We start from the raw sequence: 16279 nt of genomic DNA on the forward strand, positions 1-16279 counted from the left end.
AAGTACCTGGTTCTTTTGATGACCCTGAAAAGTCTAAGATATTTTTGATGTTAAGTAGAACAGGGAAGGTCAGTTCCCTAGAGAAATTAGGAAAATTGAAAGTGAGTAGAAATCCTCTTCCTAATCCCCTGCTCCTGTATTGTGATTATTTTAGTGTTTTTTTTTCTTTTTTAATGTTTTTTATTTATTTCTGAGAGAGGGAGAGAGAGGTAGCGTGAGCAAGGAAGGGTCAGAGAGAGAGGGAAACATAGAATCCGAAGCCACCTCCAGGCTCTGAGTTAGCTGTCAGCACAGAGCCCAACACAGGGCTTGAACCCACGAACCGTGAGATCATGACCTGAGCTGAAGTCGAATGCTTAACCACCCAGGCACCCCTGTTTTTTTTTTTGAACCAGGACATGGATGATACCATTTTAATGTTTTTATTCCAACCATCTAGCACATTATGGGTGCTCAGTAATTGTTGAGCAGCTACCTAGGAATTCTCCTTGTTTTCTGTAATCTCAAAAGGCAAATAGAAAGTCATGAATGAGCTAATGAAATATTATACAAAATTTGCATTCAGTAGTCTACTGGAGAAAGTCAGTAATGTGCCCAGCACTGTGTTACTATATGAGGTTTCCTGACTCCTCTATTTTTTTTTCAAGTTTATTTTATGAGAGAGAGAGAGAATGTGCTTGAGCAGGGGAGGGGCAGAGAGAGAGGGAGAGAGAATGCCAAGCAGGTTCCTTGCTGTCAGTGCAGAGCCTAACTCAGGGCTCAACTGTGAGATCATTACCTGAGTCATAATGAAGGGGGAGGCTTAACTGACTGAACCACCAAGGTGCTCCGTGACTCATCCATTTTTTATAACAATTTGATTGGCAATTATAGGCAATTACAGGTAATAGATAAAATAATGATAATGAGAATTGTGTTATTTTTTCACATTTAAGGAAATTGAGGACTTGGAAGTAAAGAAGCTTCTACAAAGTCCTACAGCTAGTTGTATCTGATTCCAAAATCTTTTTGCCTTACTATTGTGCCAGAAGGAGAAAGGTTCCCACCAGGTTTTATGATCAAAAGTTATGTGTGTCATTATGGCAGTGAGCAGTGGGAAGGTAGCTATTAAGTATCCTTGGGATGGTAATGGGGGCAGTATGATTTAGGTTTTTTGATTAAAAATTGGTTTAAGTATGTCATGCTGATATGTTTGATTATAAGTATTAAACATCTCTGCTAATTTTTTCATTTTCTTTTTGAATTTCTTTGTAAATTTATATCCAGTAAAATTCTTTCTGGTATACAGATCTTACAACTTTTGACAAAGGCATACAGTTGCATAACTGCCACCACCGCAATCTAGTTATAGAATAGTTCCACCAATCCCCACCCCCCGCCAAATTGTGCTTCCCTGTGTAGTTCCCCAAGCCCTAGCTCCTGGCTCTTCTGTTCTATATCCCCATCTTTCCAAGAATGTTACAGAAATGGAATTGTCTGTTATGGAACCTCTGAGTCTGGCCTCTTTAGCTTACCATAACACTTTTGAGATTCCATTTTGTTGAGTGTGTCAGTAGTAACTCCAATTACTTACATATTGTATCGGTAGATGCTTTCTCACCTGTTTACAGATTCTTTCATTCTTTTTCAGTCTTTCTCTGTAGTCTATGGATTGGATAATTTCTACTGATCTGTTCTCAAGTTCCCTTATTTTTTTTTTCTCATCTTGCCTGCTGTTGTGCCGAATCTAATGAAATTTTTATTTTAGTTATTGTTCTTTTCAGCTACAGCTGAAGTTTTCATTTTTTAATAATTTTCATTTCTCTGTTGAGAATCATTTTTCTGCCAGTCATCAAAACCACCTTCTTATTTGTAGTTCTTTGAATATATTCCTTTAATTGTTTTAAATATGTGGTTTGAAATCATTCGCTAAATCCTGTATCTGGGCCTACTTGGAGTCACTTTCTATTCATTGCTCTTTTATTTATTTCTTTGCCTGTCATAATTTTTGGCAGGAACCAGGGCATTGATTATAATGTTCTTATGAGCATTGTTTTTTTTGTTCTAGTGGACTATTAATTTGCCTGGGCTCAATCCGCAAACATTCTTTCCCAGGCAGTGTATACCAGCTCATATCTGTGCTTAGTTCTTACTGCTTCCAGCTACTTGGTTTTTAGTTTGGTCTCCTGGAAGGGAGTGGAGGAAAGTTCTCCCCTACCTGTTGTAATTTGGCAGTCAGCCAATAATTTGGGCCTAGATTATATTCGGATTTTGGAGCTCACCCTCCTTGTGGTTCCTCTATTTCTGGATATTCCCTCTTAATTTCTAGCTTCTCTGCCTCTGGTGGTTTCTGTCCTCTGACACTCTAAGCCAATAAGGGCTTCAGCTCTCTGATGCTTGGGCTGTGTATGGTTGGGGAGTGCACTCGGCTTTAAAAGAATCAAGCTCATAGATCTTACGCTGGGCAGCTTTCACAAGTAAATTCCTCTACCTGGAGTCTCTCCTTGATGCATGTGTAATTTAGCTGAGCAGACTTTATGTTTAGATTTTGGGTCATACCTCTGTGTGGTTCTTTCACTTCCAGTATGTCTGACTTAAATTTCCAGCGGCACTTCTAGCTCTGAACTGTTTTCTCTACTACTTTGAACTGTATGGCTGGCTGGTTTCCTTCACCATAATTATAGGGGATGGGAAGGGGACTCAGCATAAGAACTTCAGTCTAAACTCAAAATTCTGTTCCTTTTCAGAATATGCTCTTCTTTCACTACTTTATGCTTTGAGATCTTTGCCAGTGCTTTTAAACAGTAGTTTAAAAAATATTTATTTTATCCAGGTTTATAGGGTACCTGGGTAGCTCAATCAGTTAGGCATCAGAATTTGGCTCAGGTCATGGTCTCACCGTTTGTGGGTTTTGAACCCTGCGTTGGGGTCCGTGCTAACAGCTCAGAGCCTGGAGCGTGTTTTGGATTCTGTGTCTCCTCTCTCCTCCTCCCCTGATCACACGGTGTCTCTTGTCTCTCTCTCAAAAAAAACATTAAACATTTTATCTAGGCTTAAATCACTGTTATCTGCAGGAAGCTCACACAGTTGCTTAACTTGGCTACCTTTACAGGTTTCTTTTCATCCCTCTGGTTTACTTTTCTTTTAAAAGTTGCTTGAGCTTGGCTCAGGTCATGATCTCTGGGTTCTTGAGATCTGTGCTGATAGTGTGGAGCCTGCTTGGGATTCTCTCTCTCCCTCTCTTTTCCCCTCCCCTCTTTTAAAATAAACTTAAAAAATTATTCCCACCTGTTCTTCTTCCTATTCTTTTTTAAGATTTATTTATTTTGAGAGAGAGTGGGAGGGACAGAAAGAAGGAGAGAGAGAATCCAGCAGGCTCCACGCTGTCTAATGTAGAGCACAGTAAGGGGCTCGAACTCATCAAGTGTCAGACCATGACCTGAGCAGAAATCAGGAGTCTGAGGCTTAACGGACTGAGTCACCCAGGTACCCCCTCCTCTCACTTGTTCTTTTTCTTTCACAATTATCTGTAGCAGTATTCAGTCTCTCCAGCCTCTCCAGTTATTTATATAGTTAAAATATCCTCTGGATACTTGGCTTTCTCTGCCGCTGAGGGCAGTCTTCTCTTGGCTTCTCAGGCTGGTATCACTGTGTGATTTTGTTCTTTTTATTGTTTTTCTTCTTACTCTCCAGTAACACCACATTTGAATTACTTTGTTTGCAAAGTTTGAGAGATAAAAAGCAATTTCCTGTTAATAGAAAAGTTCTCATATAATGACACTATTTAGAATGAGATCTCAGTAGGATGAACAATGCCACAAGATGGCTGAAGTTAAAAAAATATGCTGGCAATAGGGAGCAAATGTATGAATTTCTGTATACGTAGCTTAGTACATTAGAATATGGGCTTGGGGCACCTGGGTGGCCCAGTAGATTAAGCACGACTCTTGATTTCAGCTCAGGTCATGATCTCACGGTTGCTGAGTTTGGTCCTGTGTTGGGTTCTGTGCTGACTGGAGCCTGCTTTGGATGCTCTCTTCCTCTTTCTCTGCCCCTGCCCTGCTTGTGTGTGTGCCCTCCCTCCATCTTTCTCTCTCTCTCTCTCAAAACAAACAAACAAACAAACAGACAAACTTTAAAAAAGAGAACATGGGCTTTCTGTTATACTGGGATTCTAATCTTAGCTCTAAGATCTTTTCATCTATAAAACATGATTATAATATTAGCTTGTTTTCAGCTTTAGTTAAGAGAAAAACTTCCTGGCCCATTGATACATAACATAGTGAGGACAGAATAAAGTCTCCATATACTGTCCTTTAAAACAAAACAAAACACAAAAAAGCTCTTCTATGGATCATTGCCATTAATTAATATTACCCGGAAATAGTATCCCAAAATTCACTTTTTTGTGTTATTATAGTCTTGAAGATTGTTTTCCCACTCCCCATTTTTAAATGGTAATATCCAAGGGAAGAGAAGTAATCGAATTGCCTTTTTCCTAGTTGACTTTTTGGCAATCTCCTGAATGTATTTCTCTTGCCAATAGACCCAGTTGCTTCTCCTTCTACAGATTATATCTAAATTATTTAGAATTTAGATTATTTCTGTTATGCCTAAAAATATCAACGAACTGTGACATGTTTTCTAAGAACTTTGTTTCTAGTAGTCCAGTAATTAAAAAAAATTTTTTTTTAATGTTTTATTTATTTCTAGGAGAGAGAGAGAGAGACCGCGTGAGCAGGGGAGGGTCAGAGAGAGAGGGAGTCACAGACTGAAACAGGCTCCAGGCTCTGAGCTGGCAGTCAGCACAGAGCCTGATGCGGGGCTCGAACCCACGAACCGCGAGATCATGACCTAAGCGAAAGTCGGACGCTTAACCGACTAAGCCACCCAGGCGCCCCCCAGTAATTAATTTTTTGATGATTTCAAGATCCATACAGTAATAAGCTTTAGTTTGCCTTATATGAAGTATACACTGAGGAGTCAAGAGTCCTATTTTAAAGGATATTTTTGTGGTAAGGAGTTTAGATCAGGAAATGGAGAGCCATTACAAGTTTTTAGAAAGATCATTTGATTACAGTGCATTGAGTATGGGCTGAATGGTGATAAAAAGGTCAACTAGAAGCCTTACTGATACATGTTAAGGGTTCAAGTGAAGGCAGCAGCCTTGTGAATGAAAAGGGAGAAAAAGAGTTAAAAGAAAACTTTGAAGTAGACTTGATGTTGGGAGATGAGAAGTCAAGGATGACTTCAGAGTTCTTGAGTTAGAGAATAGAGAGGACACTAGCTGATGTGGGAGGCCAAGACAGAGTCTGGCATTGTTGAATTTGGGGTGCTTATTAAAGAATTCAGATAGAGATAATGAAAACAGTGTGTGTAGTATGTAAAACCTGGTGTTCTCAAGGGTTTGGTCCTCATGGTTTCTTTGTCTGCTGTCTCCTGGGATTCAGCAAATGAAGACGGAATCCTAAAGAACACCCAAACTTTAATGGAGATGAAGAGTTGGGGTAATAGCAAGAATTATGCAGGTGGGAGAGAGACACAGGAGTAAGTGGTATATGGAGCCATCAACTGAGGGTTTTTTCCTTTACTAGGGTGAGTTTGGGAGCACAGGAGTAATGCCCAAGGTGATTTACATCTTATAAATAGCTTAGCATATCATATTTTGTTTTCAGTAAGTTCTTGAATGAATGAATGAATTTGTCACTCTGATGCAGAGATTGGTTAAAATAGAAGAGATTATTAGACATTTCAAAATAGTGTATAATGTGTCATTTATCTTTTATCTATTTGTAGTCTTGTCTATAGCTTATTGATAACATTTGGAAGTAGGACAGCACAGGTAGGCAAACACAGGCATATTTTTTCCAGATATCTCTCAACTTGAATTCCTCTTCTTTTTAGCATGTTCGTAGTCTTGACTATTGGGAGTAACGGTTGGGAAGGTCTTTCACATGATGATACCCAAGTTTTATTGACAAATGTAAATAAGATTTTCCATTTGACCTTTTTGATAGCTTTCATCTGAATTCTTTACTTTCTTGTGTCTGGCTGTAAAATACATGCTTATTAATTTTAACAGGATTGATTAGTAAGATCTACTGGTATTTCCCTTCTGCTAGCTACATGCTACCCACTGTAAAATGTTGGAAAATGTAGATCTGCATTCGCCTTATGTATTCTTTGAGGTTCTGTTTTTTAGTCACTATCTCCCTCATTTTTCCCTCAGTGGACACCTTTGGGTCTCCAGAGGGGTGTGGCTTATAGTTAAGAGTCAGGGTTAGATACAGTGCTCTTGTAATGTTAATGTGTGAAATCGCTTATTGGAAGACCTATAATGTAAGGAAAAAATTCTAAATCTCATTCTATACAACCTACTAAGCCTCTCTACATCTTTATTTTCCCTTTTTGTTAATTTTTCTTGATAACTTGTTTTACATTTCGTGTGTTTCTTGCTCTGTGACCACTTTTTTCTGACTTTTTCCTTTGTCTCTGGCTTGTTCTTTCTTACCTGTTTCTTCTGCCTCATCTCTTCTGTACAGATAACTAGATATAATATCAAATTGAAGTTTTAAAGAGTCTCTTTTTTAGTAAATACATTTTTATAATTAAAGACTGAAGTGAGATTGATGTTTTTTGTTTTCAAAGTAATTTTATAGTTTTTATATTTTTCTGATATCTGATTTTTAATTATTCAGTGATCTTTAAAGAAATTGGTTTCCTTTTCCAGGAGCAGTCAGCAAATAAACTGTGTGGCGTTTACTTAGCAATTTGAATTAGCCATTGTACAGTTCTCCCACTTCCTGTTTTCTATTATTTTTATTTTTTTAAAGTTTATTTAAGTAGTCTCTATACCCAGTGTGGGGCTTGAACTCATGACCCGAAGATCAAGAGTTCTGACTGAGCCAGCCAGGTACCCTCCTTTTCTGTTATTTTTATGTCACTCCTTGATCTACCTACATGTTTACATATTTAATGTGTTAAAGTGTTCACTTATTGCAAGATTTCAATTGTTTTTGGAAAGAACGTTATTAATTATGAAAAAATATAAAATAGCAAAACAGTTTCTCCAAAGTGGAAATTTTTTTTAACCTTTTATTTTTTATGGAAGTATTTTCTTTTTATGAGCTCTAAGATTCAGATTTTTTTTTAAGTTGTGTTTTTTTTTTTTTGTTTTTTTTTTTGTTTTTAGTGTTATTAATTGTTGATAGAGCGCAAGCAGGGTAGGGGCAGAGAGAGAGGCAGGCACAGAATCTGAGGCAGGCTCAGCACATAGCTGTCAGCACAGAGCCCGATGCGGGGCTCGAACTCAGGAATCGTGAGATCATGACCTGAGCTGAAGTCAGACACTCAACCAACTGAGTTACCCAAGTGCCCCTAGATTCAAAATGTTATTAATAAATTTATCTTCACATTTTTTGTGAGATTGTACTGGAATTTTTTATAAATGTAATTTATAGTATTTTCCCAAATCTGGATTCCTTTTGATGTTTATGCACAACTCACTTCCCTCTATCAAATCCATCTTGGAAAAGTATATAGAAAGCATGCAGGAATGGGTGTCAGGAAACCTATGTTCTGTTCCTGATTATATAACTTTGTTCTGATTGTCTAACTTCATTTAGTTTTGATGTTTGGAGTCTCTGAAAGTCAAATTTGACTTACTATTTCCAAATAAAATACTCCAGCCTGAGCATTTTTCAAGATCAAGACTTCATTCCATATAATAAATTCTCACTGTTCTTTATAATCCTGCCATTTACCAACACTGTGACCTTTTGGCAAATTTATTAAACTACTGAGACTGTTTTCTATTCTTTTTATGATTATAATGCCCACCTTGTAAGGTGGTGTGAAGATTAAATTGGATAGTGAATATACTTTAAAATACTTAGCTTAGGTGTTCTGTGAAGCTGTTGAATTTTTGTATAATTTTATGACTGTACTAGAAAAAACAGTCACAAGTCTCATGTGAAAAGACATGAAGTGTATGAATCACATCAATACTATATTTTGTGTGTTAATTATAATGTAAGGAAACATCACGATATTTACATACTTTAATTTTTGAGCCCACACTAAATTTCTATACAGGAGTTCTTAACTTGGTTAAAAAAATAACAGCTTTGTTATTTGGTTTTACTAGATGCTTTATTAAGTATCTTAAAGCTTTTAGTAATTAAGAAATATATTCCAAGTGAACTTTAGTCTGGAAGAGTCATTCTGTGGAATTGCTTTGCCTTTTTTGGTTCTATATTAATGTTTGGAAAAATTGAGGTACCCAGAAGGCAGTTAAGTGTATTTGCTAAACATAAATAGCACACTGTTAAACTATTGCATTGGTGTAAGCAGATTTACTAGAAAAATCAGATGAAAAGTACCTAAAAAGACTTCTGGTGTTTGTTTTAATCTCCTTTGTGGCAGTTTGTGTGTCTGATATTTTATAATCCTGTTCGTCACTGTAAAAATCTGTCACAGTAGTATCAGAAAGCATGTAAAATTGTTGACTATTTTACTCTGTGTGGACTAGATTTAAAGGTCAACACTACTCTTTCATGTAGGTTATGGGTGCTACATATGCTTTCAGAGCAGTAGTGTGAGGAAGCTTGAAGTGGGATGGCAGGACGGCCTCATCCTTATGACAGTAACTCCAGTGATCCAGAGAATTGGGATCGGAAATTGCATAGTAGACCTCGTAAACTTTATAAACATTCAAGGTAGGTAGAACACATGTATGTCATGTATCAAAGCTCTGGTAAAATTGACTTCTATAAAGAACCAAACTGCATTTGGTTGTGGCAAGTCCTGCAGAGGATGGGGGCTGGTTTACAGAAAATAATGTTTGCATTCCTCCTTAAAAAACTTGTATGGAAACATTTCTTTCCTTTTCATTTTCTTACATTTGTATTTCTTTAAATTTTTGTTTCTGTTTCTAAGTAATGCTAAAATTTCCTTAGTTGACCCTGTGAATAAATGCTGTAACTAATTTAACTGTGAACCTCGGCAAGACAGGTTAGTTCTTTGTTATTTAAAACTCTCTAATTGAGATTTGTTTTGTGTTCTAAGTATATTGTCTGTGTAGATTATATATAATAATTTACAGGCTGTATCATAGCTTTCATTTTGTGCTGTGTGACTTAACGAGGAATACCTCATTTAGAACACTTTATTATCTGATAATTTACGGTGTTAACTGACAGCTCGTAAACCTAACATATTGCAGGTATGTAAGCATGTTTTCCTATAGAGTATTGTGCTTTGTGAATATTTACTTAGGGAACATTACCAAGCATTTACTTTACTTGAATGTAAAATTCTAATCACAGATAACTGTTCCTAGTTTTCCTAAAAATGCCATCATAATTGAAATCCTTGTTGTAATTTTTTTTGTTTTGAAATCCTTTTTATAATTTTAAAGAAACAATTCAGGTACTTTTAAACCATAAACTGTAGCTAGAAAATAGAAATTTGTACTTTTTTTTTTTTTTTTTTAAAGTTTCCTGACAAGAAGTCTTATCTTTGTTGTGGACTTTTAAGGTGGTGAGGTCTTGAGTGAAAAAGTTGAGTTGAGTTGACTGACTAATTTATAAATGCACAGCAATGGTATGAGTGTTTTTTGGTTTATTCATTTTTTTGGGGGTGTATGTGTGTGTGTGCTTCAACTGGTGCTCTAATACTTTTTCTCTATCCTGCTTACATGGATAATTTTGTGAGATTAAAGAGAATTTAGTTTTATCTCCTTAAGTGTGGGCTATTTATATTTGCTGTGTTGTGTACATTTTCCAGGTGAATTCTATGTTATCCTTCCTAGTTCGTAATGTTTTTTTTTCTTGCTAACGTACAGTACTGCATTATATATGAAGTGGTGACAAGGTGAAAATAAGCTGTTTATTTTATAAAAGGTATATGCATACAATGAGGAAAATTTACCAAAACTAACACTATTTTTTTCATTCCTGTTATTTTATTTCAGTGGCAAATATCATAGCTCTTCTTGATACCCAATAGCATCAGTAACTTTTTAGTGCTCTTTTCAGGTGGACTGCAGTAATACTGGTTGTTTAGTTGAAAAATATTAAAGAGAAATAGAAAATAAATACCAATACATTATTTGTTTTAAATGGCAAGACCATGACCTCCTTTGAGCTTATTTTACCCACATTTATAGAAGTTCTGCCCAAGGGAAAATAGCTTACTTTTAGAGATCTCTTGATCTTATACACTTAGGAACATATGACTTTGGATACTTTAAAAATACATACAATTTGACTTTTGAAAAGTCAAATCGATATTAAATTAATTGGGAGATTCTAAAAACTAACAATCAACAAAGATTGTTGAGAACTTTTACTCAATGCAGGAGAGATTCAGAAGTTTGTCAGGGTTCCGGTTGCCTGGGTGGCTCATTCATTTAAGCAACTGACTTGATTTCAGCTCAGGTCATGATTTTACGGTTTGTGAGATCAAGCCCTGTGTTGAGAGCCTGTTTGGGATTTTCTTTCTTCCTCTTTCTGCCCCTCCCCCACAGGCATGTGTGTGCATGCACTCTCTGAAAATAAATAAAATAAACTTAAAAAAACAAAACAAAACAACTTTTTCAGGGTACCAGCCTGGAATTCTTTAATATCTACATGTGAAACAATTAGAGAACAACAGGGCACCGAACTGTGGTAGTGAGTTGTAGTAAAATAAGAGTTTAGAGAAGGATTCAGCATCAACTTGAGTAGGTGAAAATGAGACTTGAATTAATCCTTGGATGATTAGGTAGATGGAGGACATTCCTGCCAGGGACTTTTTGTAGATAACTTTGACTAGATCTTAAGGTGGAGCTCTATGAATAGTATTACTGTCCCTATTTGACAGATGAAAAAAAAGAGGTTAAGACCATCCAAATTCTAAATGGCAAAGCTAAAATTTATAAACAAGTTTCTCATTCTTTTTAATTTCAAAAATTTACACAACTTATTATGGTACATTTTAAATATATGTAAAGTAGAGAAAACAGGTATAATAAACCCCTCTGTACATATCTCTCAACTTCAGGATATATCAACTCATGACCAATTGGGTTTCATTTATGCTTCTACCTACTTTCATCCTTTTTTTGGATCTTGTGTATTTTATTTAGGGATATTTAAGGGAAAGAAAGCCAGGCTAAAAACTGCCTTAAGTTAGAGGTTTTTTTGTTTTGTTTTGTTTTAATGTTTTATTTATTTCTAGGAGAGAGAGAGACAGCGTGAGCAAGGGAGGGTCAGAAAGAGAGGGAGTCACAGACTCTGAAACAGGCTCCAGGCTCTGAGCTGGCAGTCAGCACAGAGCCCGATGCAGGGCTCGAACCCACGAACCGTGAGATCATGACCCAAGCGAAAGTCAGACGCTTAACCGACTAAGCCACCCAGGCGCCCCTAGAGGTTTGTTTTCTTTCTTCACAAGTAGGGCATGATGTGGATTTAGTGGCTTAAGTAAGCTAGGATCAAAAATCCCTGATATTCTTAGCTTTTCTCATGATTGCAAGATGGCTCTAGCCATCATGTCCACCTTCCAGACAAGAATGAGGTAGAAGGAAGAAGGGGGCAATAGGAAAAGGGTTTCATTTATAGTAGGAAATTAAATTTCTCAGAAATTTCCAGCAAGCATCTGCTTATAAATCATTGGCTAGAACTATGTCGTATGGTCATCTCTGGATCATAGAGGCTGAGCAATATAAATGGGCGTGTTGCCGCCTCAAACAGAGCTGGGGATTTAAATTTATAAAAAGTAAATGTCTCAGTCTGTTCAGGCTGCTGTAAGAGAATACCGTAGATCAAGTGGCTTATAAACAACAAATTTATTTCACATGGTTCTGGAGGTTAGAAAGTCTAATATTAGGGTGCTGGCACATTTGATGTCTGATAGGGCTCCCTACCTGGTTCAGACAACTGTCTTTTTGCTGTGTCCTCACATGGTACAAGGGGCTAGGAATCTCTCTGGGGTCTTTTTATAAAGTATGAATCCAATTTATGAAGGCTTTGTCCTCAGCCTAATTAACTCATCACCTCCAAGTACTATCACACTGGGGGAATACATTTCAACATACGAATTTTGGGAGGACACACATTCAGTCTTTGGCAGCAGAGAAATAAGCATGCCTTCTTTAAAATTTTTTTTAATGTTTTATTTCTGAGAGAGAAAGAGACAGACAGCATGAGCAGGGGAGGGTCAGAGAGAGAGGGAGATAAGAATCTGAAACAGGCTCCAGGCTCTGAGCTAGCTGTCAGCACAGAGTTTGACACGGGGCTTGAACCCACGAACTGCGATATCATAACCTGAGCCGAAGTCGGACACTTAACCGATTGAGCCACCCAGGTGCCCCAAGCATGCCTTATTTTTTATTGATTCAGATTTTACACATAATTTAAAAAATTGTCTTGTTTAAACTTATATTTTGTTCTATTCACCTTTTGGAATTGCCTGTAGTTTTCAATTTTTTCTCCCCCGCTTTTCCTTACTGGCAAGTGTAAAAATAAATCTTAAGTTCGTTTCCTATATATGTGTGCTTACCAGTGGGGTTTAAGGATTTAGTGGGCATTGGCTTGTGGTTTCATTTCCATCTAATAAACTTTAAGATACTTTCTTCTCTGAATTTTCTTTGGAATGTAGATTTGGTATGTATAGCACTGTGATATAAAAGACAAGACAAGGAAGCTAATCTCAACTCAGATGTACTTCAGGGTGTCTCTGTTCCCTCTGGCTTAAGCAACTGCTCACAAATAAATGAGTTAATAAATTACTGAACTTTCTTCTTGAGTAGTGTATAGTTAATACTTCTATAGAGGAGTTTGTAACTTGCTGAAAGGTTACAGATCATTTCAGCTGAAGTGTGTTTGGCCTGAATTGCAACAACTTTCTTTATAAATTATAATAGTTTTTGTATTTAAAAAGGGAAAAGAACATCTTTTCTCTACAACTAATATTAGAAAGGCTAGATTGACAATATGCTTAAAGGCTCTTGAACATTTAAATTGGGTTAAATACAACTATTTAAAACTCAGATCTGCAGTCTGCTCAGGTTACTAAAGATAAACGTATCATACATTCAATATCAGACTTTGCTTCAAGGTTTCATTCCCACATACAAGTACGCATGCTCATTTCTTCCGAGACTGTGTGAAGATTGAGCTTTACAGTTTCCTTTTTAAGGAACTTCGTAGTCTGAGCAGTAGTTTAGAAATGGAAAAGTTTGGTTGCTTTAAAGAATAGTTCTTAAGTGGATTCTTAAAGTACAAATAATATTTTTCCTCTGTTTTTAAGGAGAATCTTTACTGCCCAGAATGAGTACACAAGAAAATACTGAAAGGAAAAAAGAAAGTTAGCTGTATCCTAGTTTTCTAAAACCTGGCAAGCTGGCAGAGCTAGAATTAGCATTACAGATGGCATTTGGCAACATAGCTACATATCACTAAGCCCTCCTCTCCTGAGTTTTCTTCAGCCTGTCTATCAATTACAATATCCAATCACTGCACAGAGATGGAGAAATGGGATGATCACAGCTCACACGATGCTGTTTGGTTAGAAACGTCAGTGCTGCACAACCCACGGCTGAGTCAGTGTCTGTGAGAAAATGAACTGAATTAATACATAGAGGGGGTTGTATCTCTGAACATTTGCAGCCTAAATAACCGCAATAGCATTATTACATAGTAGAGGGAGGAAAGCTAGAGGAAGTCTGTGGACAGGTGAGGTAGGGGGAGACTGCATATTTCTGATTGTTCAGAAGAATATTGAAGATGATGGAAATATCAGATGTGCTAAAGTTTCCTAGTAATGCCCAAGGATGCTGACCTGGCTTTCAGTGCTGCATTGTTTGAAAAAGCAGAGTCCCTTTATACTCTGATTTCAGAATTTTTTTCTTGTTTTTGTGTGTCTTCCTTGGCATATACTAAAGTAAGGTGTGTATTCATTTATTACATGATATCACTGGGTTATAATTCTATACATCTATGAATATGAGAGAGATTGAGAAAGATGTTTGGCCTTTGTTTCATTATGATCATTTACTTTTCTGGATGGAAAAGATCATATGTCTTGATTGTCAGCTTAATGGCAAGTTATTTAAAAATAAATGGAGTGTGTTTTTTTGTTTTCATGGGTTTGATGCTTTTTTTTTTTCTAATATTGTTTAAAGTGTTAGTAGAATCTTCATGTAACTTGAGAATGCATTATGTTTGGTATTTTTTTTATGAATATCTTAAAAAATTTAAGGAAAGACAATTTAAAATATTTTTAATATGTTTGAAAATTAAATTCAAGATATGCAAATGAAATAATTGAAATAATTTCCTAAAGAAGGGGGTAAGTGTATTTTTACTTCTGGATAATTTAATCATTAGTTGAACCACTTAACGTGTAGTAGTGTTTTACAAAAACTGAATATATTTGAATGATAAGTTTTAATTGGTTAAAATGACTTTTTTCCTAGTTTTTTAGAACATAGACTCTGAATAAATGATCTAGATGCTGCCATTGAAATAGAGAGCAAATCAGATAAGTTTTTGGATAATTGCAAATTGACTTTCAACTAGACAGAATTTATAAGTAAAGATAATTGTTCTTGCTGTGAGATTTTCAGTCTTAACAGGTGACATTGCTTACTTTATTTTTAATTGGAAATTTTAGCTCAGTATTAAATGATTTGACTAATTTTGTTCTTTTGTATTCATTATCCCTAGCTTACTGACCCTTCATTTTGTGGGGATTTTGGAGGGGGGGGAGGGATGTACTTTTTTTTTTTTTTTAATTTTTAATGGTTTTAAATGGTTCATAACAGCCTTTCCTTGAACTGATGGGAAATCCTTGTGATTTCCCCTATTTAATTTCTAAAAGTTTGAATGGTTATCTTGATGGTTGTCATGACTTATTTATATATTTAGGCTAGCTAGTGGTATCTTGTATTGGCTTTTTTTGTGGTTTGGTGTCCAGAAATGTTTTTCTAAGCTTGTTTTAGAATAGAGTTATAAAAGCAGAAATCTCAAGCTAGACCTTTTTGTCTTATACTTTATAGAATATTTTCTCTGATTTTGCTGGTTCTTTTAAAATAATAATGCCTGTGTTATTGTAAAAGTGATACATATTCATTGCGTGAATTTATAAATATAGAAAGCACATAGAAGAAAAAAATATGTTATGCTGTGGTCAAAAGAAATAGTACTTTAAACATTTTTGCATATAACCTTTTTTGTGTATATACAAAAATATAAAATCACATATATTTGAAAATGGTTTTGAATTATTACTGTATATACTGTTATATAACCTTTTCTTTTTAACACTTAATCATGAACATTCCCTATGTCACAAAATGGTCTTCCATAGCATAATTCTCAAGAACTGCATAGTGTTTTTGTGTATATATTTTTTAACTTGCCAATTTGAGTTTTCCTAACTTTTGATAAGAGAAAAGATCATCATGACTCTGTAGGATAAATTACTCTTGAAAAGGAAGAATGTCTAAGGGAGATAAGTATAAATGTAATTTTGATATTTTTGAGACAGAAAAAGATCCTTAGTGTGATTACACAATAAACTCCTTAAAGATAATGCACTACTTTTAAAGCAGAGGAAATAGCTAAGATTGCCATAATAAAGTTTATACAAAATAAATCTTTATAAAAATTAGTAAAACAGGAGCTCAGATGAGTTGAGACATTTGAAAAATGCTAAGACCAACCAAAGGGTTTCTTGTAATACATTTAAAAAGATAATCAAAGAAAGTGTAATAATAATACCTGGCAATAAAGGAAAAAGAAAAAATCCCTTAGCTCTTAAGAAGCTTCTCTTTTAGAGGAAGAACAAACCACCACTACCACCAATAATACATAATAACAAAGCAAACATTGCAATGAAGGACGTAAGTGGGGTATAGAGATAAAGAATGCATCTAGTTAAATGGATTACCTTCTCAGCCAGTTGAAACATTTAAACATTTACAAAAGGAAATGCCTATAAAATTTTAAGCTTATTGGTATTATTTGTGGTTTCTAAAGGTTTTATGAGAAAACAAGTACTAAAAGATAGGGGATTCTAGTTCTGATTTTGAGATTTTATAACAAAAAGATTTTATAACAAAAAATGGAAACGGGAGTTTTATGACTAACTTGAAGAAAAATAGGTTAAAAATGATCCAGAATGGGTTTGCTAAAAATAGATGGTTAGAGCAACTTTGATTTTTTTTTTCTTTTTTTTTTTTTCTGATGCAGTTTTTAGACTAGTAACAATATCAGGTATATTTGGACTTAAGGTTAGGTTTTGGTAAAGTCATTTT

General features: G+C 35.5%; 1 protein-coding gene across 5 annotated transcripts in view; it reads left to right on the plus strand.

Moving 5' to 3' along the window:
• The window catches only part of BTBD10 (BTB domain containing 10), an 81168-nt gene that overhangs the window by 16152 nt on the left and 48737 nt on the right, over positions 1 to 16279 (plus strand). For 2 of the 5 annotated variants that reach the window (XM_039240871.1, XM_039240872.1), the window contains one exon: positions 8541 to 8696. The exons of 2 other annotated variants lie outside the window; for them this stretch is intronic. In XM_039240871.1, coding sequence (XP_039096802.1) covers positions 8596 to 8696 — 101 coding nt within the window. In that variant the 5' untranslated portion in view covers positions 8541 to 8595. Of the gene's footprint in view, positions 1 to 8540; positions 8697 to 13782; positions 13908 to 16279 lie in introns of those variants that run through there. One more of the 5 variants, XM_039240870.1, reaches the window with a different exon arrangement.

This window comes from Hyaena hyaena, unplaced genomic scaffold (genome assembly GCF_003009895.1).
Source record: "Hyaena hyaena isolate Hyena2069 unplaced genomic scaffold, ASM300989v1 scaffold_183, whole genome shotgun sequence".
Classification (NCBI taxonomy): domain Eukaryota; kingdom Metazoa; phylum Chordata; class Mammalia; order Carnivora; family Hyaenidae; genus Hyaena; species Hyaena hyaena.